The sequence below is a fragment of the Erinaceus europaeus genome, chromosome 8, assembly GCF_950295315.1.
Source record: "Erinaceus europaeus chromosome 8, mEriEur2.1, whole genome shotgun sequence".
In the NCBI taxonomy this organism is placed as follows: Eukaryota; Metazoa; Chordata; class Mammalia; order Eulipotyphla; family Erinaceidae; genus Erinaceus; species Erinaceus europaeus.
The window spans coordinates 71,217,833-71,245,498 of NC_080169.1; the positions used below are offsets into that span (position 1 = coordinate 71,217,833).

Genomic DNA, 27,666 nt, shown 5'->3' on the forward strand with positions numbered 1-27,666 from the left:
CCTCGCGCGGGCGCGCCTTCGAAGCGGCTCTTGACAAAGTCGCGCTCTACCGCGTGAAAGCCTCCGGGGCGCTAGGCTTCGGGTCCCCGGAGAGAAAGAGGGGGCGGTGGTGGGTTATAAGATTTTAGCTGAGCCGTTTCCGGGAGGCGGAGCTTCGACACCCACTTCCTTTCTCCCGGAGCTGCGGCGCCGCCCGCTGGTTTCCGAACCTCTCGGGCCAGGCCCTGCGCTGCCCCCAGATCTGAGGCAGCATGGGCGGTACCCGGTACGCGAGGTGGGTGGCGGCGGGCCTGCTCCTCGGGGCCGGTGCCTGTTACGGCATTTACAGGCTGACGCGGGGCCAGAGGCGCGGCGACCGTGGGCACCGGCTGCGCCCCACGCGCTCGGCAGGTGAGGCCACCCCGGGGGCCTGGCAGGTGCCGCAGGGACGGGGACCGAGGGCTGGCTGTGGACACTGCGGGCACTCAGAGCCCAGACGGGAGAAGGGAACATGGGTGCGAAGGGCGAGGTTAGGAAGCCTAGGTGCAGAGAGCGGACTGTCGACTAGAACTGGGGGGTGGGTGGAGGGGGGTAGGACAAAAGATCCTAAAAACCAAGTGCTCTGCTCACTTTGTCCAGATCGTGGGATAATAATAATAATCACCCAAACTTTCCTGCTTGAGACGAGCGTCACCAGAAGGGTTAAGTTGCTCAGAAATCATATTGGGGTGGGGTGGGGTGGGGTGGGGTGGGGGGAATAGTGTAATGGTTATGCAAAAAGATTTTCTCATCCCTGAGACTCTTAAGGTCTCGGGCTCAATTGTAAACACCACCATAAGGAAGAGCTGAGCAGTGCTCTGGTAAAATAAATAAATAAATAAAATCATATCGATGGCCTCTGGGTCTATACGTTATCCAAGGGATTCATTCTCCCAGCCAGTGAGAGCGTTGCAGACAGGGTAAATAAAGGTGAAATTCTGTGTGCCCTTACCTTGGTCTTGGACTCTCTTGCCCGCTAGGACACGGCTCCTATATATGTAGAGTTGCAGCAAGATCCTAGAGGGAGAGATAGATGGGTAGATTAAACACATCTGTCAGATGAGACCAGTTGCCTCCATGAGGGGCAGACATGTATGTCATCAGGATTAGGTTTCCGATGAAAAGTTGACTGGTGCATTCAGGATTCTGGTAAGTTGCAAGTTTTCTGTAGGGTATTTCAAGTGATGGAAGCTTTTAGGGAAATAAAAATAAAATTTGTCAACTGAGAAACTCCTATATACCAATTTAAACAAGAACTAAGCAGCTATACTGTTGAACAAGCTTTAAAGCACAGCCACACATCCTAATGAAATTGCAGAAAACCCTCCGTCCATCTAGGTACTCAGTTGATACAGTTTATTTTTTATTAATGTATAGTTCTATGTTCAGTGAAGATTGGAGTGACTGTATTAGCTAAATGACTTTATCCTGGGTGGTGGAGAACAGAGGTCTCAGTATCTTTATGATAATCTAAGCTCCACAATATGTGGAGCTACTTGTTGAGCAGAAAGTCAAAGATAAATTAATTTTGAGAGTACTATTTTCTTTATGTTTGCTATACAAATAACTCCAGAGTCCCCAAGAAATACTTTCCTGTATTGTAAACTAACTGGCTCGAGTCTTAGATTTATATTAATAAGAGAACATTTACAGGTTTGCTCAAGTAAAAGTTTTAAGAAAGGGAAGTGAGAAGATCTCTTTGCCTTTTGGCTCATTGGGGGAAATTTTAATATTTGCATTTATCCTTATTTATAAAGCCTAATTTCTTCTCTATGTTTTATAATAATTATAATAATATATAACTAACTGGTCAAAAGGCCAGGTTTCAGATATTATCTGCACTCAACCTGATGAATTGGCAGTCTTACATTTAAACTTAATTTTGTCACATCCCCAAATCACCATTAACTTAGGTTAAATAACTTACAAAATAAATTGCTCGCAGTTCCATTCTTTTAAAAGCTGCAACTTTATTTTATCAGCAGTTTCCTTAAATTTAAAAGGTGGTTTTTTAAATTTGAAATATAATTGACTTATTGACTTATAATATTGTATATAGTAGACTACATAATATGAACACTATTACGTATATAAATTACAAGTTATAATGTTAAATAGTTGCTTGTGTACATGATTTGATACACTTATATACTGCAAAATGATCACCACAGTAATTCTAGTTAACATCCACCATCATACATAGTTAGAATTTTTTTAAAATAGGAGTTTTGTGATAAAAACTTTTAAGATCCATTCTCATAACAGCTGTCAGGGTATTTTTAGATTATATATATCAGTAAGATCACATGATGATATTTACCTTTCTCTGCCTGGCTTACTTCACCTAGAATAATGTCATCAAGGTTTAAGTGTGTGTGTTAGAAGTGGCAAGATTTCCTTTTAATTTTATGACTAAATCTAAAGATGACCCATAGAAATCGATAAAGCCATTGTAACACCTGTGATTCCAGATGCAAAAGACTACACCAAGAAACATCACAGTAAAAACATCAAAAATCCTTGATAAATAAAAATTATTAGGAAGGAAAAAAACAAAAAAAATTATTAGGAAAAATTATTAGGAAAGAAACATTGTAAGCTGAAAAGGTACCTCTGTCAGGCTATTATATTTATTAGCTTGTATCTCTACAAGCCTAGAGATAATGATACATTCAAAATACAAAACATGAAAATATAAAAAATAATCTCCCCTGTTTGCCATTCAACTGTCACAGAGAAACAAAAACTTATTTCCTAGACAAGCAAAAGCTAGTAAAGCTTATCACCACTCACCTGCTTTACAGAAATGCTGGGGAAACAGTATGGACATGTAAAGAAAACAAAGTGAGGGATTTTGAGGTGGAGAATGACATTTTGCTGGTAGGCAATGTATACTGATACCGATCTTGGAAAAATGTAGAAATGTACCCATGTGACACCAACCCAGTTAATCATCCTTCCCTTAGTAAAGAAATAGAGAAATTTTGAAATTAGAGGATAGGGAAGTAAAGAAAAATTAGTGTACACAAAACCTTTAGTAAAGTGATAAATAGAAAAACAGAACCAGAAGCATGTGTTTGAATACGAGAAAATAAAATGCATTAAAGGAAAGAAAAGGGTAGAATTTTTATAAGTGATGACAATGGCTATCAGCAGACACAAAAAGGACTCTTCGATTGAAAAATTGGATATGAACCTCATAGTAATAATAAAAATCTGAAGCAGAAATAGTTAACAGAAAAATGGTCCGGGAGGTGGCGCAGTGACAAAGCTTTGGACTCTCCAGCATGAGATCTTGAGTTCGATCCCCGGCAGCACATGTGCCAGAGTGATGTCTGGTTCTTTCTCTCTCCTCCTGTATTTCTCATAAATAAACAACAACAACAATTAACAGAAAAAAAAAATGAAACTAAGAAAATTCATTTTGGAAACCTCCTCCCAGATTGGGCGGAGGGGGTTAGGGTGCACCTGGTTAAGAGAACATAGGAGGAAGCATAAGGACCCAGGTTTGAGCCCCTGCTCCCCAGCTGCAACAAGGACGCCTTACAAATGGTAAAGCAGGTCTGCAGGTGTCTTTCTCCTTCTCTGTCTCCCTCTCAAATTCTCTCTGTCCTGTCAAAAAAAAAAAATGAAAAGAATTTTAAAAAGGAAAAAAATGGGGAGTTGGGCTGTAGTCAAGCTGACTCCCCAGCTCCCCACCTGCAGGGGAAGTCGCCTCCGTGAAACAGGTCTGCAGGTGTCTTTCTCTTTCCCTCTATGTCTCCCCTCTTCTCTCCATTTCTCTCTGTCCTATCAAAAAAAAAAAAAAACTTCCAGGAATGGTAGATTGGTCATGCCGGCACCAAGCCCCAGCAACTGGAGGCAAAAAAGAAAGAAAGAACAAAGAAAACCACTCAAATGTGGGCCAGACAGTGGCACACCTGGTTAAGCACACATATTAGAGTATGCAAGGACCTGGGTTCAAGCTCTTGAACCCCACCTGCAGGAGGAAAGCTTCACAAGTGGTGAAATGAGGCTACAGATGTCTCCCTCTGTCTCGTTTCCTCTCTGTCCCCCTCTCCTCTCTCAATTTCTGTGTCCATCCAATAATAAATTAATTAAAGATTTAAAAAACAAAGCAAAATACCCAGATGAAACGACAGATAAAAACAAGGCAAAGAAACCAATATAAAACATCCAGAAAGAGGGAGCCGAGCAGTGGCGTACCAGGTTAAGTGCACATAGTGTGAAACGCAAGGACCCGTGCAAGGATCCGGGCTCCAGCCACCGGCTCGCCACCTGTAGGGGAGTCGCTTCACAAGCAATGAAGCAGGTCTCCAGGTGTCTTTCCTCCTCAGTCTTCACTTTCTCTTTCAATTTCTCTCTGTCCTATCAATAATAATAACAAAATGGAAAAAATGGCCACCAGAAGCAGTGGATTCGTAGTACAGGCACTGAGCGATAACCCTGGAGGCAAAAAGGAAAAAAAAAGATAAAATAGTAATAAAGTGGGGGCTGGGTGGTAGCACAGTGGGTTCAAGGATCCGTGTAAGGATCCCGGTTCAAGTCCCTGGCTCCCCACCTGCAGGGGGGGCCGATTCACAGGCGGTGAAGCAGGTCTGCAGATGTCTTGTCTTTCTCCCCCCACTCTGTCTTCCCCTCCTCTCTCCATTTCTCTCTGACCTATCCAACAACAACAATAATAACTACAATAATAAAACAACAAGGGCAACAAAAGGGAATAAATAAATATATAAAAAATGTAATTAAAAAAACACCAATAAAGTCTCATATATCAGTAATTACACTCAATGTGAGTGAGTTGATCAATAATCAAAATGCACAGAATGGGACTAGGGAGATAGCTCAGCATGTTAGAACACATGACTTACATGCCTTATGTATGGCCTAGGTTCAGTCCTTACCACCACCATATGACAGAGGTAAGTAGTGCTCCAGTAGGTCTGTCTCTTTCATGAAAACAAATATATATATTTACAAATACATATATGAATACAGGAAATAACAAATGTTGATGAGGCTACAGAGATAAGGAAACGTCTCTTCACCACCTGGGATACCCATTATCCTGATGTTTCCTCTTCTAATGGAATCTTGTATTTCTTGTAGAGTTTGTTCATTTTTTTCCCCAAGTCCTAGTTTCTTTATTTCTATCTTTAAATTTACTGATTCTTTCCTCTCTGAGAGTAATCCTGCATATTTTATTTTGCAGTGGTCTTCATTGCATTCTTCATACTTGGAATCTTTGGAATTTTTTTAATGTTTTTTTAAAAGGGATTAAACCCAGAGCTTTATGCATGTGCTGTGCCACTGAGTCAACAGCCCAGCCCAGTTCTTTATTTTTTTTATGAGAGATATGATGAGTAGGAAAGGAAAGAAAAGGAGAGAAACTCACTAAACCACTTTTTTGTCTAGGGAGATTCAGACAGGTGCTGGAGATTAGCCAAGGACCTCATGCATAGAAGGCATGATTCAATGAGACACCACCCTGAACAGCCCCCCCCACCTTTTTTTTTCTTTTTTGCCTCCAGGGTTATTACTGGGGCTTGGGCTCAGTGCTTGTACTGTGAATCCACTGCTCCTGGAGGCCATTTTCTAGCCCTTGTTGTTGCTCTTGTTATTTTTATTGTTGTTGCTAGATAGGACAGAGAAATAGAGAAAGGAGGGGAAGACGGGGAGAGAAAGACAGACACCTGCAGACCTGCTTCACCACTTAAGAAGTGACCCACCTGCAGGTGGGGAGCTGGCTTTGTGCCATATGCACTTAACCCACTTTGCTAATCCCCCCCATATTTTTATTTAATAGCCTCAGTCACTTTAGTGAAGAATTCCTTTGACTCCATTTCCTTTCTGATTTCATTAAGATGCTGTTCTATGATAGAATTCACTTACTGCATTTGTTGAGTCTCTTCATGATATTGTTTTAATCTTATTATCCATTAGATTCCCCTGTTCTGTGTCTCTAAGTTTGATTTCTAGAAATGCATCATTCTCATTCAAGATTTCCATGCTGCTGTGATGTTTAAAACCTGCTTGGTCAGGTTTTTCCTTTGCCATCATACTGACTTATTTTGTTTCCCCAGTAAATGGTGCTGTGGCCTTGGTTTGAGGTTTCTCTTTTGAATATCAGGGCCACAGGTTAGCCCTAGGAAAGTGAAAATGAGACTACTGTCATCACAGTCCTGGACAGGGAGAGCCATCCTAGGCACAGTTACCTGCTGTCCCTTCTTCATTTGCTTCTGAGCCTGGCCCCATCTGTATACAAAACCTGTTCCCCAGGTTCCCACCTCCATGTCAGTTTCACTTTCTCATCTCAGATCTCTTCAGATTCCCAAGGAGACAGATAAGTAGAACTGGTTCTCAGAGCTGCCATAAACCACACTCTTCCAGACCTAGCACAAGGTCCCAGCACCAAATCTCAACATGCCCTCTGCTGTGGAGCTCACTGGAGCCAGAGCATGGGTGTCCTTAATGTCACTGCCCTCACCCAACTTGGGCTGTGAATAGATTCGGCAGCAGTCTTTCTCCCTCCTAGCTTCCCCATTTAGGTGAATCCCTAACCACTCACTCATTTTCAGAAATACCAGACATGTGAGTCAATCAGATTCCAGTAATGAACTGTTGAGAATTGTGTATGAATTATAGCTTCTGGTTATAGCTCACCCACCTTCAGAAATATAGATGGGTGGGTATATGAGGCATTTTCAGGTGATAAGCTGCTGAGAACTTTTGATGAATTTTTGGTGGTTTCTAGTTATGTTATAAAGGGGAAAGGGTTCCTAGTAGTTACTCATTTCACTTTTATGGTGACCTGAATTGATTTTCATTGTATACATAGTATAAGATAGAGATCCTTTTTGACTCCCTTTTTGCTTGTGAATGTCCAGTTTTCCCAAAATTTATCAAAGACACTGTCCTTTCATATATATATATGACTTTCTGTTATAAATTAATTGACTATATATAAGTGTATTTATTTCTAGGCTCTCTTCTGGTCTGTTGGTCTGTATGTTGTTATTACGCCAGTTCCATACTATTCTTTATTGTTCTAGCTTTGTAATGTGGTTTGAAATCATGATGTGTGGTATCTCTAGTTTTGTTCTTTTTATCTACTTTTAATTATTTTTATTATTAGTGATTTAATAATGGTTAAAAGATCATAAAATTACAGGGTATACATCCACCACCACAGTTCTGTGCCCTTCCCCCACACATACACACATAGTTCTCCTTCCCCCAAAGATATTCACCATAGTTTTCACAATCTTAGTGACAGTTTGGCTGCTTTGTTTTTTCTTTTTAATGAGTTCACGTTTCAACTCTTTATATTGCACATCTGAGTGAAACCATCTGGTAGTTACCTTTCAGAGATATGTAGGTTATTTGGTGACAGATCCAAACTAGAACAACCAAAGTCCTTGAACAAATACTCCAAATCAAAGTACCTCAAAGTATAACATGATAAAAAGGATTAAAAAAAACGAAAAAAAAAGATGTAGGAAAGATTAAAAAGTACTAGAGAGAAATTTTAAAAAACAGGACTGTATGCATATGAATGTGTTTACATAAAAAGTATTATGTAGGGAGTCAGGGTAGTGCAGAGGGTTAAGCGCATGTGGCGCAAAGCACAAGGACCCACATAAGGATCCAGGTTCGAGGCCTGGCTCCCCACCTGCAGGGGAGTGGCTTCACAGGTGGTGAAGCAGGTCTGCAGGTGTCTATCTTTCTCTCCCCCTCTCTGTCTTCCCCTCCTCTCTCCATTTCTCTCTGTCCTATCCAACAACAACAACATCAGTAATAACAACAATAAAACAACAAGGGCAACAAAAAGGGAAAATAAATTTTAAAAAATTTAAATAAAAATGTTATGTAGAGGATTTATATATAACATAGATATGAGATGTGTTTTTTAAAACTGTTCTTATCTTACCATTGAACAGCATCTATCCATTTCTTCTCACCTTTCAGACTTTAAAGGTGTCTCATATTTCTATGGCTTGTGTCACTGGGTCTGTTTCATGTTCCTTGTTCGTTCCTCTGTGGCACTCCTTTCAGTAACTCTTGCAAATCAGGCCTAGTAATAGTGAAACTCCTTTCGTTTTTGTACATCTGATACTGTTTTGACTGCTCCTTCATATTTGAATGGTAGTCTAGCAGGGTAAAGTATGTGTGACTATCAGTTGTTGTCTTTAAAACACTCCACCCTCTCCTGGCCTTTGTTCATGGCTCCTGCGGAACACTCTGACTCAAGTCTGATTGTATATACTGCCTTTATCAGTCAATTTCTTCTTTTCCCTGGCAGCTTGTAAGTATTTTTCTTTGCCCTTGACTTTTGATAGTTTCACAATGATGCATCTTGATGTAGGCCTTCCCAAACTGATTCTTAAAAGTGGGGACTCTGCTGTAATATCAAAGTCAGTTTCACATCTGCAAGGTGATCTGACTACATTCACCAGGGTCCTCTGGCATATTAGAGTTTGGTAGGCTTCCTGGTTGCCATCAAGGTAGAGTTAAGAGTTCAGTTCCCTGATACCCTTGGATGGCTCCCTGAGGCTCCCTGTAGAACCTGTGGCTTCTCTAGCTCTAAACGGCAGTCATGAACTCCTTTTCTTAAGCCACTTGATGACTGAGTGGCTCCCAGTGGGCCCTTAAGCACTCCATATGGATTTGAAGCAAATGCAAATAATGGCACCTGCATCTCTGCTTGAATCCATCTCTTCCCTTCTTTCCTCACTGTCCACACACAAACAACTTTCAAGTAGTGATGTTCCTTTCTTTGCCAGAAATTCCAGCTATTCTCTGATGAAATTTATTGAGTTATTTTTGTTGTAGTATTTGTTTCCTGGAGGAGATACAACTTTCTGTAACTGGATCAGCGTAGCTCCAACCACTATTCATCTTAAGATTGACTTTTTTGTTTTGTTGCTCCATATAAATATTGTTATTATTTATTACATTTCTGTGGAAAAAGAGCCAGTGGAATTTTTATTGGGATTGTGTAAAATCTGCACTGTCTTGGGGTATGTGGACATTTTCGATAATAATAATCTCTACCATTAAAGCCCATTCCTCACCTCAACTCTGCCACCTTTCCTAACCTCAGTTCTGCAATTTGAGGCTAGAGGCTTGTCTTTTTTTTAAATTATTTTTTATTTATAAAAAGTAAACATTGACAAAACCATAGGATAAGAGGGGTACAACTTTGCACAATTCCCACCACCAGGCCTCCATATACCATCCCCTCCCATGATAGCTTTCCTATTCTTTAACCCTCTGGGAGTATGGACCCAAGGTCATTGTGGGATGCAGAAGATGGAAGGTCTGGCTTCTGTAATAACATCCCCGCTGAACATGGGCGTTGACTGGTCCATCCATACTCCCAGCCTGTCTCTCTCTTTCCCTAGTGGGGAAAGGCTCTGGGGAGGCGGAGCTCCAAGACACATTGATGGGGTTGTTTGTCCAGGGAAGTCTGGTCGGCATCATGCTAGCATCTGGAAAAGAGAGTTAACATACAAAGCCAAACAAATTTTGAACAATCATGGACCTAAAGACTGGAATAGTGCAGATGAAGTGTTGGGGGTGGGGGTCCTCCATTTTGTAGATAGATAATAGGCATATTTTAGTTATATTTCAAAGGGCCTGTAGCTATACTGGTGGTTTTTTTTGTTTGTTTGTTTGTTTGTTTGTTTTTGCCTGAGCCTGAAATATGATTTGCAGGGGGATCCTAATTATTGTCTGGGGAGATGGTGTCATGGCTGGGAAAAGGACCAGAAAGCTGGATCAGGGAAGAGAGTAGCTCCCTAATATGGGAAAGGGGTATAAATATTGTTGACTGTAAACCCCATCGATTTGATGTGATCTGGGGCCCATAGTTAGCTTGGGAGTCAGTGTGCCCTCTGCATCCCTGTAGATCTGAGCTCATATTCTGTGGTCATGAGTAGGAACATTCCATGCTGCCCCAGTATGGACCCATCTACCTTAGATGTAGCATAGAGTATGTTGTCCATCCTCCTTTCAGAGGATGGAACATTCTCTATCATTATTGATCCAAGTTGAGGACAAGGTCCTATGGGGGCCCACAAAGAGAACTATTTTGTTGTTCTTGATAGAAATGACCGGTAACAATGAAGAGAGGGATTTATTTGAGTTCTAGGCCCATCAAGTCTGTTTGGGAATCTCAGGACTCTCCAATTAGGGCCCCAGCTGGTGGAATGGCCTGATAGTGACTAAAGAATCATTGTTAAAGTATGCCAGTCTCTTGCCCTTATTCAGCTTTTGCAGTCCTTGCTTTGCTAAGATTAGCTTTGGAGTGAGTGAGAGAACTGTCATAGGAAGTAGATGAAGAGGGTATCTAAGTCTAAGTGGACACTATTTCATTATGAACTTAATACTGACTCACTAAAGACTATTGTGTATTTTTGCTTTCATGTATGTATTTTGCCCTTATTTATGGATACGTGTGAACATATGCTCTATCTTATGGGACCTGGCCTATATCTAGGTTTTGGGACTTTGTTAGGAAGTGAATCTCTTGGAATGGAATTAAAGAATACCATGAAAGGAAAGGTCTCATCCGAGTGAAAAGGGTGAAGGGTTGGCATTCCATGCTTGACGTCTCTGTACACAGTCTGAGGTGAAGCATGCTGAGATGGTACTCGTTGCATTGATTAGGTTGGAATCAGCGGATGCAATATCATTTGGCCTGACTTGAGAGAAGCATGCAGGGAAGTGAGCTCCACCCCAGAGGTTCCAGATTGGGAGAAACATAGGCTCTATAGAGAAAGCAGGAAATTCCTATTGTCTTGGGGTTTAAGAAGACAATAGATAGTTATTGCAATAATCACATTGTTTGGCAATTGGGTTAACTTTGAAAAATCCCTTTGTTCAGATTTGCTGTATCATACACACCCTCACCATATTTTATGTTCTTTGACATTATTTGTATATAGCTGTGCCACCAGTTGCTTCTGTTCTCCCTGGACTAAGCTTTTAAGAGAGTCAACATATCAAAGACTCAGCCTATGTATTAAAAAGACTCATTCTGTGCTTTAAAAAGTTTGAGACATTCAATCACATTTTCCCCTCTCATATTAATTAGTGATTTATATGACTACAAATTGATAGGAGTATACATAAACACCATTCCTACCACCAACAGACTGTGTCCCATCTCCCCCCCACCTCATGAACATCCACCATCACCCTCCACCCAGGGTTTTTACTTACTCTGGTGCCCTACGTCTTTTTTTTTTTTTTTGGCTTTGTTTCCTTACTAACTGTTGTCTGAAAAGCAGCTCGTCATCACTCCTTCAGATATGATTGATAACCTAACTGGATAGAGGATTCTTGGGTGGACATATATTTCCATTCAGAACTTTGAATGTTCTGCCAGTCCTTTTCAACATTTTGAGTTTCTACTGAAAAATCAGTAGAACCGCCCCTACAGCTACAGACAGACTATGACCCACATAGTCAACGACTGCCACCTCTCCAGATTCAAAGGAGGTCTCGAAACTTTACATCAGGCTCAACCTGACGCTGTTGACTGGCTACGGAAGAAGGGCAAACGCTAGAAGAAGAATAGTCTTATGGGGGTTCCCTTATAGGTGACACTTTGCTTTTCTCCAGATGTTTTTAATTGCCAGGATAGCTTCACTGAGAGACGAGGAACTCGTGGTGGCGTGGTAACACAATTCTTTATTGATGTGGGTGCCCCAGAGTCATGTGTGCGCACAGCAGGTTTAGGCTACATGGAGCTAGCAAAATGGCCACATCCCACTATGCACGCCAGCCCTTCTCCAGGTCAGGAAGCGGAAGAGAAAGAGAGTGAAACCAGAACAGCAGCAGGCTTTATAGGGTAAAAACCGTAAGTGGCAAGTTGGAAATGGAAATGGCTAGGAAAGGGAGTAGAGAGAGGCAAAAGGCATGCTGGGAAGGTGGGAGCGTCCTTAGCAACTATTGTGATGGTTTTAACTGAATTAGCAATACCCTGAGGAGATAATGTGGTGGGGATCTTTCAGGCAAAACAATGATTATATAATGGACCACAGTATCAGCAATGGGGGGGGGGGGGCTGGCTTTAAGGCCCGACATTTAATACTTTCTTTTTGTCTGTAATTTTTGCCATTTTAATTACTATGTGTATTTGTGAGCTTGGGCTTAATATTCCTTAGAGATAGTTGAGGATCTGAGGTCCTATCTCTGTTTTCAATTGGGGGAAGTTTTGGGGCTAGGTGGTGGCACACCTGGTTGAGCACACAGGTTACAGTGCACAAGGACCCAGATTCTAGCCCCCAGCCCTCACCTGCATAGGGAAAGCTTCAGAGTGGTGAAGCCAGTCTGCAGGTGTCTTTCTATCTCTCCCCCGTCTATCTCCTATTGCTGTCTGTTAACTCCTTCTATTCTTTCCTCCTGCTCACCACTTAAACATTGAGCTTTGTCTTTCTGTACATGAACCCCTCTGCTTATTTTCATACGTCAGTTATTGTATTCTTTATCTCTCTGGTTTATTAGGACTTTCATTCTCTTTCTGGCTTTGTTGGAGTCTTCTTCCATAGAACTCCTTCAGAAATCGTTTTCTGTGTTATATACCTGTAACATAGTGCTGTAAGATCTGTTTCTTTCATTCAACTGGTGATTGCTGTAAAGAAGCTTTTTTTTTCTTTAAGTTTAAAGCTGTAAATTATAATTAAAAAAAAATCTGAGCAGACTCGGCACGGCACTTGATTCTCTATTATTTTTACTCAATATGACAACCTTGCTTTTTTTCATCTCTCTTAGCCAAAACTGTAACTCTAGCTTCTTCTCCTTCTGGGATATTCTTAAAATTGTGATCAGAAAATATCATAGTAATGCAAATCCTATGTTGTAGTTAACGTGTCCATAGTCAAGTGTTCTATTAGATATGTTTTTAGGAGAAGCAGCAGAAAATGCTATCAACATTAGGGGTAGATATTATTTGCATGCACTGCCTAATTAAAGGATAAATACCATGTAGTCATTAACTAGTTTCTTAATGTATGCAAGCTTCAGTCTCTCATCTATAATAATATTATTATAGTATCTTTTTCCTACAGTTGGTGGAGGTTTAAATGAAAGAAAGTGTGTCAGTTGCTTAAAACTATGTCTAGTATCAGAGTATACATTCAGTGTTCTTTTTAAAAATGTTAATATTTTCTTTTAAATAACTTTCTCTGGTGCAGAAGACTTAACTAATTGTTCCTGTGATGATGTCCTCAATGCTGAGCAACTTCAGAAACTCCTTTATCTCCTTCAGTCAGCTGAGGATCCCATAATTATTGAAAAAGCTTTGGTCACTGTGGGTAACAGTGCAGCCTTTTCAGTTAACCAAGTAAGTACCTTAGTCCCAGAAAACAGACTTCTCTCACTTCTACCTACTGCAATAATTATGACACTGATCAATTACTTAATGTCTCAGAGCCTCCATTTTTCATCCAAAGAGCTCTGCTATTTATACCTACAACGTTTGTTTGTTTGATTGTTTTGAAAAGGTCAGCCTCTAGTACTGATTATTAATGGGATCCTAGATCCCCATGAAGTTTGTTACTAGCATCATATGCATATATGTGTGTGTGTATTATAATCAATATTTTGCATTGTTTTACTATCTTAATTTAAAAATCAACAGTGCTTCACTAGAAAAATGAAAGTATATAACACAGATAATATGCTTTACATTGTATTTATGTCTTATGAATATGGTTCTGATGCATGTGATTCCTGGAGTCTACTCTGACAATGACTAACCAATGTAAATTATTCCTACGAGTAAAGAATCAACAGCAAACGTAAAGAACTTAACTTGAATACTTCTTGTTCCCTCCTCCACACATGGAGAAAGAATAAACAATTTTTGGAAATTGTTTCTATGCCTTTTGTCAACATTGTCATGAATGAAAATTATTTTTAATACGTTACAGTACAGTTTTCTCCAGCATTGGTGAGATGTACTGTAAAACTCTAGAGATGTATAAGAAGATACAAAGAATATGCTGTGTATTTGTAACATTGTTTTGTGTGGCACTGGGCAATATTGATAAGCAACCTTCCAGGGAAATTTTTTTTTATTGGGCAGGGGAAGAAGGGAGGTGCCTCAGCACCACTCTGCCATAGATGGAACCTCATCTGGTGACATCCCTAGTGCTCCTACATGGTGCCAGGGTTCAAACCCAGGGCCTCATATATGATTAGGTGCACACTCTTTGGGACAAGCTATTTCCTGACCCAATAACAGTCTTTCAGTTGGAGCTGACAGAATGCAAATACATTATTTTAAGCTAAATGGGAAAATACTGAACAAATTTGGTATCCACAAATAACATTGCTTTGAAGCACAAACAAATATAGTCAAGGTTACAGAAAGTCTTCCAAGAGCTCTCTCTTTATATTTTGGCTTTGCTTACTCTTATTTTTGTCTATTGTTGTCTCTCTGACTACAAGAGGCGTTCTTCTCATGGGTGAAAAGGTATCTACTGTTTCTCTTAAACTTTCATTTTTGTAGTTCATGATCCAAAAGGAGGAATTGCTCTGCTATGATCAAATACCAACCCTTTGGAACAATTACTGTGCCAAGGGACTTTAGCACTGCAATCATTGTTATAAAACAAGCAGAAGTGCCTTACCAGCAGTATGACTGGATTACTCCAATAGCTTTTTCTCCTGCTTAAGATGCTCTTAAACTTATGATCAGAAAAAGTCAGCATATAGCCTGGGGGGGTGGCACGGTGGATAAAGCATTGGACTCTCAATCATGAGACCCCAAGTCCAATCCCCGTTATTGCATGTGTCATTGATGCTCTGGTGTTCTCACTCTGAATCACAGAAATAATCTTTTACAAAGTCTGTAAGACCTGGCTCATATAAGCAGCATATAACTAAAAAGCAGGGGTAAATGTGAATACAACTGCCAGCAGTCCTACCAAAAACTGTGTAGGATAGAGGAGTCCTGTCTGCTTCAATGCAAAGAGGAGTGTCTGATAGAGGACAACAATAGATATTGACTAATTAAACTAGCATGCCTACAGGGGGCTATTTTTTTTTTAAGATTTTATTTATTTATGAGAAAGATAGGAGAGAGAAAGAACCAGACATCACTCTGGCACGCATGCTGCCGGGGATCAAACTCGGGACCTCATGCTTTAGAAGATGAGTCCAAAGCTTTACCACTGTGCCACCTCCTGGACCGCAGAGGGCTATTTCTGATGCTGTAGTTTTATATCCATTTTTAAATGTAGCCTGTGTCAACAAGTGTACTATAAACCATTAGTCCTGATAAAGTTTTTTAATTTTTTTAATTTAAATTATCCTTATTTATTGGATAGAGATAGCCAGAAATTGAGAGGATGGGGTAGATGGAAAAGAAGAAATAGAAACACTAGCAGCACTGCTTCACCACTTGCAAAGCTTTTCCCCTGCAGGAGAGGACCAGGGGCTCAAACCCAGGACCTTGCACATTGTAATATATGCACTCAACCAGGTGCACGACCAGCACCTGGTTCCTTATATTTTTAAACTTTTAAGGTGTTCCAGTTCTGTAAGCTATTCATACATGGGAACACACCTCTCCTACCAGGTAATGACCCTGGTTTTGTAGCTAGTACATAGAAACATTTATTTAAATAGAGAATTGAAATGCATGAACTTGCGAAAAAAAGAAAATTAGCCAGCCTAACTCTGAGACTTTGAGGGAACTATGTAGACTACTACAGCAGGGTAAAGATAAGAACTTTGGTGGCAGGTGTGGTCTGGATCTATTCCCCTGTTATTTTCTAATCTATTATTTTATAGTCTGTTAAGTTACTTTTTTTTTTCAATAATACCCAAAAGAATCAATGCACATGAACATGTTAATAAGGCACCATAAAGAAACATATTTACTCTTGTTATAACCAGAGTTTCTCACACTTACTTGACCACAAAGCCATTTCTTAGCAGCACATCTGTTAACATCTTGAAGAATTAGTGTTCCAAACAATAAGTTTTTGCAAACATTACTTTAGTATTTTAATTTCTGCCTCTTCAAATATTTCACTTTCTTTTTTTTTTTTTAAGGATCTATTTATTTATTCATGAGAAATATAGGAGAGAAAGAACCAGATAGCACTCTGGTATATGTGCAGCCAGGGACGAACTCAGGACCTCGTGGTTGAAAATCCAATGCTTTATGCATTGTGCCACCTCCCGGACCACTATTTCACTCTTTCTATTCTGATTTTTTTCCATTTTTATTTGCTTTGTTTGCAGTGTAGTTTTATTGGAGTCCATCTTTATTATTGGATGGAAGAGTTATTATTCACTGTCTTCAAGCTGGTCTGAAAATATCTACTAGATATTTTCCTTTCTGTAAGAGGAAAGGAAAGGGAGAATGAGAGACATTAAGATGTCTCCACCATCCATGGTGACTTTGGATCAAAGCCAAGGGCTCACTCACATAAAATATGCACTTCACTCACTAGACCACCCCCAGGCCCATGATTACATGTTTTCCATGCTAAGTCTTCATGATCTAGTGTGTGTTTTAACTTCTACATTCAAACTAGCCATATTTTAAGTGCACCATAAGACTTGTGTAGCTAGTGGCACCTGTGCCAGAAGGCACAGATGTAATGGCTACTGAACCTGGTAAAACATTTTTTAAATAGGAATTACAGTGATCTAGGAGGTGGCGCAGTGTAGTATTGAACTCTCAAGTATGAGGTCCCAAGCTCAGTCCCAAAAGCACACGTACCAAAGTGATATCTGTCTGGTTCTTTTTCTCCCCTTTCTTTCTCATAAATCTTTTTAAAAAATAATCTCATAAAAAAGCAGGAATTACAGAATGTGTTTGAGGAATATATTCCAGTGAGTAATTAAAATTTTTTGTATGTATAGATGCAAAGAACTGGGTGAATGGGGCTGCATTTTGAAGTTATGGTGATATTTTTTCCTTCTTAGGTTATTATTCGTGAGCTGGGTGGCATTCCAATTGTAGGAAGCAAAATCAACCATCCTAACCTTAGTATTAAAGAGAAAGCTTTAAATGCACTGAACAACCTAAGTGTTAATGTTGAAAATCAAGTCAAGATAAAGGTAAGTTATCTAAAAATCACAAATCTGTAAGTTTACCTGAAAATGAAAATGAAGAAAGGTAAAATAATGAAATTTTAGTAGATTATTCTTTTTCACTTTATGACCAAGAATTTTCTAGATTTTTCCCACATTGTTGATATATAATTGTACAGCATGGCAATTTGATACACATATATACCGAGAAATAATTAACTGTCATTGCATTACCTAACACCTCCAGCACCTCACATAATTAATTCTTATTAACTACAGTCACCCTACTGTACATTGGAACTTATCTTATTACTAGAAGTTTATAACCTTTGACTAACATCTCTACATTTCCTCCATCCCCTCCCTGCCTTACCACTCTCTTTCTGAGTTTGCCTTCTTTAGAGACCACATATAAATGAGATCATTTAGCCTACCTGTTTCTGACATATAACAAACATAATGCCCTCAAGATTCATCCATTTGTTGCAAATGACAGAATTTCCTCTTTTTAAAGTTTAATAATATTCTACTATGTGTGTGTATATATCACATTTTCTTTATCTCTTCATTTGTCTTGGCTATTGTAAATAATGCTATAATGAGCATAGGAGTACAGATATCTCTAGGATTTCATTTTCTCTGGCTATATTGCCCAGAAGAGGGATTGCTAAATCATATAGTAGTTCTGTTTTTAATTTTTTGAAGAATTTCCATACTCTTTTGCTATAGTACCATTTGCAATCCCATCAGTATCACATGGATTCTCTTGTCTCCATATCCTTGGCTAATATTTGTTCTCTTCCCTTTTTGATAATAACTGTTCTAACAAGTATGAGGTAATCGCCCATTATGGTTATGATTTGCATTTCCCTGATGATTATTGATGTTGAGTGTCTTTTCATGAACCTGTTGACCATTTGTATGTGTCCTCTGAAAAAAAAAATCATATCCTCTGACCAATTTTTGAAAAATAAAGCTGAGGAATGGGGTGGGGGGGCAGAGCCAGCCAATAGCAGCATAGTAGACATTCTAATTTGGCTTATTTTAATCCAGGTGTGGTAAAAGAACCAGGCTAGAATCAGATTGTATCAGCTATAATGGCAGAATATACTTAAGGTATTATTATGTTAATTCAGTATTTATTGAGCTTCTGCTGTATGGTGCAGAATTTAGAAGTATGATTAACTTGTTATAAAAGAAATCTAGAAGGAGAGTAAAGCCTGTCTACAAATAATTGTGATTCATGATGAAGTGCTTTAAAAAAAAGCTATAATTAAAATAGCGTTAGGTACATAGAAAGGAGAAATTTCATCCAAAAAAAAATTCTGTAAAGGTAGAATCTGACCTGACCTGGCTCTTTTTTTCTTTTTGATGAGCCAGAACCTCCCACATGGCTGACTTCACCACTCTTGGCCACTTTTTCATTCAGAGAGATAGATCCAGAGGGAGGAACACCACAGCACCAGAGCTGCCCCTTCTCTGGCATTCCCACGTGGTACTGGGGCTCAAACCTGAGCTGCACCTGCATGGCAGGCAAGGTAGGCACCTACCCAGGAAGATATCCCGCTAGCTCCAGACCTGATTCCTAAGGGTGACTAAGGTTTCTTTTTTTTTTAATTATCTTTATTTATTTATTGGATAGAAACAGGTAGAAATCGAGAGGGAACGGGGTGATAGAGAGGGAGAGAGACACCTGCAGCCCTGCTTCACCACTTGTGAAGCTTTCTCCCTCCATGTGGGGGCCATAGGTTCGAACCTGGGTCCTTGCACATTGTAACATGTACGTTCAGCCAAGTGCACCACCACCCAGCCCCCATGACTGAGGTTTCTAAGAAAATTCTAAGAGAAAGGAGCAAAGTGAGGTGTGGACAGAATCCAAGAATAACTAAGCCCATTTGGTAAGTTTATTACTTAATAGAAATGAAATGGTGAAAGAATTTAGTTGTGATAAGAATATAAAATACATGACACATTTTAGTAAATATTTTAAAAATATGTCAGCATCTTACAAAGATAAATGATTTATGAAAAGCCAAAGAAATGCTGTTTAGTTTGAAGACTGGAACTGTAATGATATTATAACCAAAAAGAGCCTGCTGGTTTGTAAAGATCATGTAGCTCTCAAAATTATGTTAATTAATCTCTTTCCTTTTTTTATATCTTATTTTACTTTGTTATTTATTTTCTCTTTTGTTGCCCTTGTTTTTATAGTTATTGTTGTTATTGATGTCGTCGTCGTTAGATAGGACAGAGAGAAATGGAGAGGGGGGGAGAGAAAGAGAGACACCTGCAGACCTGCTTCACTGCCTGTGAAGCGACTCCCCTGCAGGTGGGGAGCCGGGGTTCGAACCGGGATCCTTATGCCGGTCCTTGCGCTTTGTGCCATGTGTGCTTAACCCACTGCGTTATGGACCAACCCCCAATTTCTCTTTTCGTTACTGCCATTATTTTAGTTTCTGTGGTAACATATATACATTTGGATTTTTTTTTAAGTGAATAGTACTGGCTTACAGGATAATTAGGCCAAAACCAGTTATCTGTGAGATAAACTATTTCCAAGATGGACAGATCATGAAACAGAAAATAAGTTTAAGAAAATTTCCTGTTATCTTGAGGTTATTTCTATTATGTGTGAAATAGTGGCAGTACCAGCATTAGACTACTTTTGCCAGAGGTGGTAAACAATATTAAGCTTAGTTCATAAATATATACATATATATATAGACAACCTTGGGCCAAAATAAATCTTTTAAGAAAGAGACCACAGCACTGAAGCTTCCTTCAGTGTGGGGACTGGGCTTGAACCTGGGTCATGCACATGACAAAGCAGAACATACCGAGTGAGCTGTTTCTCCAGCCCTATACTCCATTCTTTACTTCTGACATGATCTGTCTCCTAGACCCTACAGTTAAGGTTTTTACCATCATACAAAATGGCTTCACGTCTTCCCTCTTGATCCCACTGTGCTTGGAACTGACACAGAAAGGCAGACTGAGTTGGGAAGCAGACCATCAAGAGGCCACAAGTGTAGAGAGCACAGTCTATGAAATATTTGAAGACTTTAGAATTCATCTGTAAAATAGCCATAACAGCACCCACCTAATTAGAATCATCTTACAGATTAAGTGAGGTACATTTGCAAAATGTTCAGCATGTCTGCACCAAAAAAGAAACTTAAAAATAAAGTCACTGAAGCTTGTAGAATGCATAGAAATCTCAGCTTTTATGCAAAGGCACTCTGCACAGTACAAAAAAACTTAGAATAATTGTGGAGGTTCTAAGATACATTCTTTTTCCCTCTTCCTTCAGGTATACATCAATCAAGTCTCTGAAGATGTCTTCTCTGATCCCCTCAACTCCCCTGTGCAAATGGCTGGACTGAGACTGTTAACAAATATGACAGTTACCAATGACCACCAGCACATGCTTAACAATTACATTACAGACCTGTTCCATGTTTTGCTTATTGGAAATGGCAGCACCAAGGTACATAGTAATTATTATTTGAAATGCAAAGATATACTACATCAAGCTTATTAAAATTGAAATTGACAGGGCTTGGTGGTTGCATACTCAGCAGAGCATATACATTGTCGTGTGCAAGGACCTTAGTTCAAACTCTGACCCCCTGCAATGGGGAAGCTTCACTAGCAGTGAAGCAGTGCTGCACATGTCTTTATCTCTCCCTATCTCCCTCTTCTCAGTTTCTTTCTGTCTCTTGAGAGAGAGAGAGAGAGAGATGACCATTGGGAGCATTGGATTTATCATACAGGCACTGAGCCCCAGTCATAACCTGAGTGGCAATTAAAAATACATAAACTTGGAATTGAATTTATAAGTTACCTATCTTAAGTTGATGTCCTCAAAAAAGAACTAAAGTTTATTTAAAAAAAGAAAAAAAAAAAAACACCTCAGGGGGAGAAGAAAAGTGAACTACCTTACCTGGGTAACTGCTATGCCATGCCCTAGGCTCAACTTTGAGCCCCCAGTATACCTACACTAGCACTGGGGGAAACTTAATTGCTCCCTCTCTCTATGTCTCTATCTTTAAAATAACGGGGGGAGTCGGGCGGTAGTGCAGCGGATAAAATGCAAGGACTGGCATAAGGATCCAGGTTCGAGCCCCCAGCTCCCCACCTGCAAGGGAGTCGCTTCACAGGCGGTGAAACAGGTCTGCAGGTGTCTGTCTTTCTCTACCCCTCTCTGTCTTCCCCTCCTCTCTCCATTTCTCTCTGTCCTATCCAACAACAATGACATCAATAACAATAATAACTATAATAAAAAACAACAAGTACAATAAAAGGGAAAATAAATAAATATATATATAAAAAATTTTTAATGGGCCTGGAGTAGTGAAGTCTTGGTGAGAACTACAGCAAAAAGTACCTTATAAGGGTCCAAGAAAATTGATTTTGTTTTGTTTTTATTGTGTTGTATTTTTACCAAGGTTTCGCCACTCCAGGCTGACTTTTTCACATAGAAAGACGGGGGAGAAGGAGAAAAGACACCACAGTACTGAACCTGGATCATGCAGAAGAGCCAAAATACTGACTTACAAAATTAGCTTGTAAAAGTCAGGTTATTTGTCTTATCAATAAATTGATATTAATTTGACACTATTACCATGGTTTCTGTTGCAGAATGAGCTGAGACTTTATATTTGTTTTACCTTCTTTACTGTTTAAAATCTAGCATAACTGTATATTAATATTTGTATTCTCCTCCATCCATTAATAACAGTATGTATAACACAGTCAAAGAGTAGATAAGTATATTAGACTAGATGCACAGAGACCAAAAAGAAAATAACAGATACTAATAGTGATTATTTCGGGGCATCAAAATATGGACATTTGTCACTTTTTCCTGACTTGAGTTACCCCTCTCTGCCACTGACTTTCTGTAACTTCAAGTATCTTCTCTTTAGAGTCTCCTCTGCATGTCTGGGCCCTGAGCATGTGTAATTTTACCATTCCTAGAATGCTTTTCATTCACTGAGACAGAAAGAGAAGCGATAGCACCAGAACCTGACAATTCCTTATGGTGCTAAGGTTCAAGCCTAGGTCACACATACACAAGGCACACACCCCAGGGTGCTAGCTCTCACCTAAAATTTGGGTGAAATTTAAACTCACTGTGGTCTATTCCAGCAAATCCAAGGACTCTAGAATATAAAGGAGGAAAGCAGGATGGGATTCAAAGGAGGTTAGAGACCAAGTGTACTATGATGAAGATTTAAGTTGGTGAAAGGTGTGGAGTGCAGATACCTATCACAGGAAAATAAGAAATGGTCCTCATGTGACAGCTGTTCTGCAAACCATTACTTTCCACAATAAAGTGGGGGGAAAGTTAAAAGGGGAAGCATTGGGAGTCAAGCAGTAGCGCAGCAGGTTAAGCGCATATGGCGCAAAGCGTAAGGACCAGTGTAAGGATTCTGGTTCGAGCCCCCAGATCCCCATCTGCAGAGGAGTTGCTTCACGGTGAAACAGGTCTGCAGGTGTCTGGCTTTCTCTCCCCGTCTTCCCCTCCTCTCTCGATTTCTCTCTGTCCTATCCAACAACAATGACATCAATAACAATAATAATTACAACAATAAAACAACAAGGGCAACAAAAGAGAATAAATAAATATAAAAAGGAGGGGGAAGCATTATACTTGGCTGGTGACTTTTTATGCTATTTTATCTGAAGTCCACATTTGTAGATTTTATCACTATTTTAAATTACAAAGATTCAGACAGGGGTGGGGATATAGCACAATAGTTATGCAAAGAGACTTTCATTTCTGAGGCTCTCTGCCACACAGCCATAAACCAGAGCTGAGCAGTGCTCTGGTTAAAAAAAAAAAATTCAGACAGGAGTAGATAACATAATAATTATACAAAGAGACTTTCATGCTTGGGACTCCAAAGTCCCAGATTCAATGCCCTGCATCACCATAAACCAGAGCCAAGTAGTACTGATTTTAAAAAGGAGACATTTAAATTATAAAGATTCATAATTACACACAAGTCACTTTTGCTTTTTTATTATTAACTTAAGTGATGTACAAGATAATAGGGGTATAGTTCTATGCTATACCCATCACCAACGTTCTGTGTCCCCATCCCAACAATAACCACCCTAGTTCTCCCAAGGTCTTAGATATGGGTTGAGTATATATTTTTTCAAGTTCACGTTTCAATTCTGTATATTCCACATAAGAGTAAAATCATCTAGAAGTTGTTTTTTGTTGTTGTTGTTGTTGTTTGTTTTTGCCTCCAAGGTTATTACTGGGGCTCAGTGCCTACACTACAAATCCACTGCTTGTAAAGTGACCTCCCACCCCTTGCAGGTGGAGATTCGGGGGCTTGAGCTGGCAGGATCCTGGCGCCAGTCCTTGAGCTTCGCACTATGTGCTCTTAACCCGGTGGACTACCATCCAGCCCCCTAAAGGGTCATGTTAAACATCTTGGTGATCAAACTATACCAAAAAATTCAAAATTTAAGTAGATTTAATTATTATATGTATTTTAATAAATAGACTTTTTTCTGAGGTATTTGCATAATAGTAGTTGTAACAGAAATCATTTAGGTAACATGTTAAGTTTTCCTTCTGTTAGGTATGTCGAAGGACATTGAAAAGACACAATGTTCTCCTTCTCTAACAAAGTAATTGAAAAATTACAGATTAAAATAGCACTTTTATGTGGTGCTTTGAGGATGGTGGTCTAAGAGTTCATGCCGGGAGAGGAGGACACTTTTTTAAAAAAATTTATTCATGAAGAAGATAGAAGGGAAAGAATCAGACATCACACTGGCATGTGCTGCCAAAGATCAAACTCAGAACCTCATGCTTAAGAGTCGAAGGCTTTTTCCACTGTGCTACCTCCCGGACCACAACACCTCTTTTAAATAAGCTAAATTGAGAAGGCATCATGACTGGAGAGAAATGTGAGCCAGGCCTATGTGAAACAGGCAGGGTTTTAAAACACAGACATGCTGAGATGGCAGCTTACTAGGGAGATAGAAATTGTGTGAGCTAGCTAAATAAACCAATGTTATTATTTCAGGTGCAAGTTTTGAAATTGCTGGTGAATTTGTCTGAAAATCCAGCCATGACAGAACAACTGCTTAGTGCCCAAGTAAGTATCTTACATGTTTGTTTTTTAGATCTGCAAATATGTAGATTTGGAAGAAAGTGAACTGGAAGAATTTATACCATATTAGCAGGGATGCACACTAGGAACAGTATTTAAAAAAAAAAAAAGCTCTTTTTGCCTGTATAAATTACCTAAATGTTCTCTGTCTGGCGAGTATATTTTTACTTTCAGAAATTATCTTCAAAAGTTCTCCCTAAAAACAATAAATTTTAATTTTTTTCTGTCTCTAGTCAGTTTAGGGCATTACCTGTATTCACAGGTATTTTAATAGCCACTGGAACATTAATCTTACTGTGTCGTCAGTGCCAGATGCTGGATGCACCAGAGAGTACAGCATGACACAGTACTTATGCTCCTGGAACTTAGAGGACACACACACACACACAAAAATGTTTCAGAACTGCCATGGGCATGAACTTTTTTTTTTTTTTTTTGCCTCCAGGGTTATTGCTGGGGCTTGGTGCCTGAACCATGAATCCACTGCTCCTGGAGGCTATTTTTTTTCCCTTTTTGTTGCTCTTGTTTTATCATTGTTGTTATTGATGTTGTTTATGGATAGGACAGAGAGAAATGGAAAGAGGAGGGGAAGACAGAAGGGGAGAGAAAGACAGGCACCTGCAGACTTGCTTCACCGTTCCACTGGTCCTTGTGCTTCATGCCACGTGCGCTTAACCCGCTGCCACCCGAACTCTTTTTTTTTTTTAAACAAGATGAAGTAAAAGTTGTGATAAGTGTTTTGAAGTAAGCAAAGATAGTACTAAGAATGAAAACCTGTAGAAAGGAACCCTGTTGGGAGTTGGGCTGTAGCGCAGCGGGTTAAGCGCAGGTGGCGCAAAGCACAAGGACCAGCATAAGGATCCCGGTTCGAACCCCGGCTCCCCACCTGCAGGGGAGTCGCTTCACAGGCGGTGAAGCAGGTCTGCAGGTGTCTATCTTTCTCTCCTCCTCTCTGTCTTCCCCTCCTCTCTCCATTTCTCTCTGTCCTATCCAACAATGACAGCAACAATAATAACTACAACAATAAAACAACAAGGGCAACAAAAGGGAATAAATAAATAAAATATTTAAAAAATTTTTTAAAAAAAGGAACTCTGTTATATTCATCTGCTCATCTTAGTACTATGTATGCTAACAGGATGTGCCACTACCCAGCCTCCCATTTGCTTATCTTAGTGGCCCTCAGTACATGTGTACCACCATAGATATTTGGTGAATTCATGAATTCTCATAAAGATTGACTGATGGCGGGGCCGGGCGGTGGCACACTTGGTTTGAGTGCACATGTTACAGTGTGCAAAGATTTGGGTTTGAGTCCCTGGTCTCCACCTTCAGGGGAAAGCTTCATGAGTGGTGAAACAGGGCTGCAGGTGTCTCTCTGTCTCTCTCGTTCTACCTCCCCCTTCTCAATTTCTGGCTGTCTCTATCCAATTAATAAAGATCATTAAAAAAAAATTTTTTTTTAAAGACTGACTGATAAGAACTTTGGTGGTAGAGAGACAGTGAGTTGTACAAAGATATATCTTATAATATTGTAGGCCATTGCTTAGAATAATTATAATTGTGATAATAGCAAGATTTGAGTGCTGGATCTTAAAGAAGAAATCAGTGTTTTTCAAATGACTGCACATCAGGGTTGCAAGGAAATGGCATTTTTCAGCTAAAACAAATTTTTCCCCATTAGTTTACAATGTAAAGGTACATTACAATTTTACACATTTGTTATGTGATAGTGTTATGACAAGATTTTATATTCAGTGCAGTGTTAAAATGTGAGCACATACCTGAAAAAAAGGTCAGATATTATTAAAATAATACTCATTTCCTCTTTCAGGTGGACCCATCATTCCTTTCCCTCTGTGATGGCCATGTAGCAAAGGAGATTCTTCTTCGAGTCCTTACACTATTTCAGAATATAAACAACTGCCTCAAAGCAAAAAAAAATCGCTTAGCTCTTCAGTCTAAGTTCCCTGAAGGATCACTGTTTTTTCTGTTATATGGAGAAGAATGTGCCCAGAAAATGGAAGCCTTAGTATATCATCAAGATGACGAGGTGAAAGAAAAGGTAACAATAATACCAAAATCCTAACTGGTTGGTAATATTTTTCCAAAGGGTAATGCAGCCTGAAAGTAATACAAATATATATATATATATATATATATATATATATATATATTTTTTTTTTTTTTTTTTTAATCTGAGACATAGTGAAAGAGACCATGGCACCAAAACTACTTTCAATTCTGTGGAAACCAGGCTCAAACCTGGACAGAGATTTATTTTTCATCTTCATTACAAAAGGATTCTTTCAGCTGCTGATCTGAATGTCACATTTCCTCATTAACACACACACACACACACACACACACACACGACCAATTTACCAATTCCAAGTGACTATAAGCGAGCTGGGGATATAGCATAAATGTTATACAAAAGAAGACTTTCATGCCTGAGGTACCAAATATCCCAGGTTCAGTTCCCCACCCCCAACTACCATAAACCAGAGCTGAGCAGTGCTCTGGTTAAAAATAAATATTTATTTTTTATTTTATTTTGGTAGCTATTTCCAAGATACTTTTCAATTACTGATATTTGCATAAAGTGGCAGTGACCATTTTTGTTAGCTAGCCTTCTGTTGTTTGAAGTGACTTGCAGTTAACTAGTCTGAGAGATTATTAGTATTTAGTTGTTTCAGAACTACCATTATTAAGTACCCTCCCTTTTTTTTTTTTCCTTTTTTAATCATAAGATCCTGGTCCACATGAACTATACTACATTCAAAAGGCTCTTCTATGGTCAGAATCTATTCCAGTCCATGAAAACAATGAACCTTTAAGAGAAATGTTTCCTAGCACTCACCTATTCCAATGTACCTACCAGGATAAAAAAAATTCTAGATGTAAAAGAGATCAGAATGTCTATCCATAGGCAATTAGTCAAATCAAGTATCTATTTTTTAAAGGGAATAAAGCAGGCCAGGGTTGTAGCTCAATGGTAAAATGCATGCCTCACATGTCTGAGACATTGGGTTCAGTTCTTGACATCAAGAAAGAACAAGTCTGAAAATGCTGATTTTGAAGAACACTTATAAAATACACTTGTTTTTAAAATCATGTTGTAGAAAAATATGTATACATGATCTCATCTATGGCTTTGTAAATAAACATGTATGCTTATATGTGGACAGAACACTTGCAGATGATACCTATACTCCTGAAAGTGGGCCTGGGAATGAGGAAATGGACTTTTCTTTGTATACCCTTTACTATTTAAATTTTTACTCTAAGCATACACTATCTTTTTTTTAAATAAAAAGAAAAAAAATCACAAGGTTATACATTTTCTCTTCATTGATAGCACTTTATTTTCATCCATATTTTACTTGATTAAAATAACAATATATTTATCAGCCATTTTTATTCCATATGGACTACTATAATAATT

The 27,666-nt window shown here is 39.2% G+C and overlaps 1 protein-coding gene across 1 annotated transcript; it reads left to right on the forward strand.

The window, feature by feature from the left end:
- The first annotated feature begins 100 nt into the window (after window positions 1-100).
- ARMC10 (armadillo repeat containing 10) lies at window positions 101-27,411 on the forward strand. The gene is made up of 6 exons (XM_007532686.3): window positions 101-390; window positions 13,221-13,369; window positions 16,972-17,106; window positions 20,390-20,566; window positions 24,132-24,203; window positions 26,053-27,411. Exons 1-6 carry the CDS (start codon window positions 252-254, stop codon window positions 26,305-26,307), a joined length of 927 nt encoding a protein of 308 aa, XP_007532748.1. The 5' UTR covers window positions 101-251; the 3' UTR covers window positions 26,308-27,411.
- Window positions 27,412-27,666: the final 255 nt, after the last annotated feature.

Bases quoted from the DNA above. Each gene is read 5' to 3' on its own strand.
- ARMC10 (XM_007532686.3), top strand. From the start codon at position 252: ATGGGCGGTACCCGGTACGCGAGGTGGGTGGCGGCGGGCCTGCTCCTC. The intron at 17,107-20,389 runs GTAAGTTATCTA...CTCTTCCTTCAG, and splicing joins AAAATCAAGTCAAGATAAAG to GTATACATCAATCAAGTCTC. The intron at 24,204-26,052 runs GTAAGTATCTTA...TTCCTCTTTCAG, and splicing joins AACAACTGCTTAGTGCCCAA to GTGGACCCATCATTCCTTTC.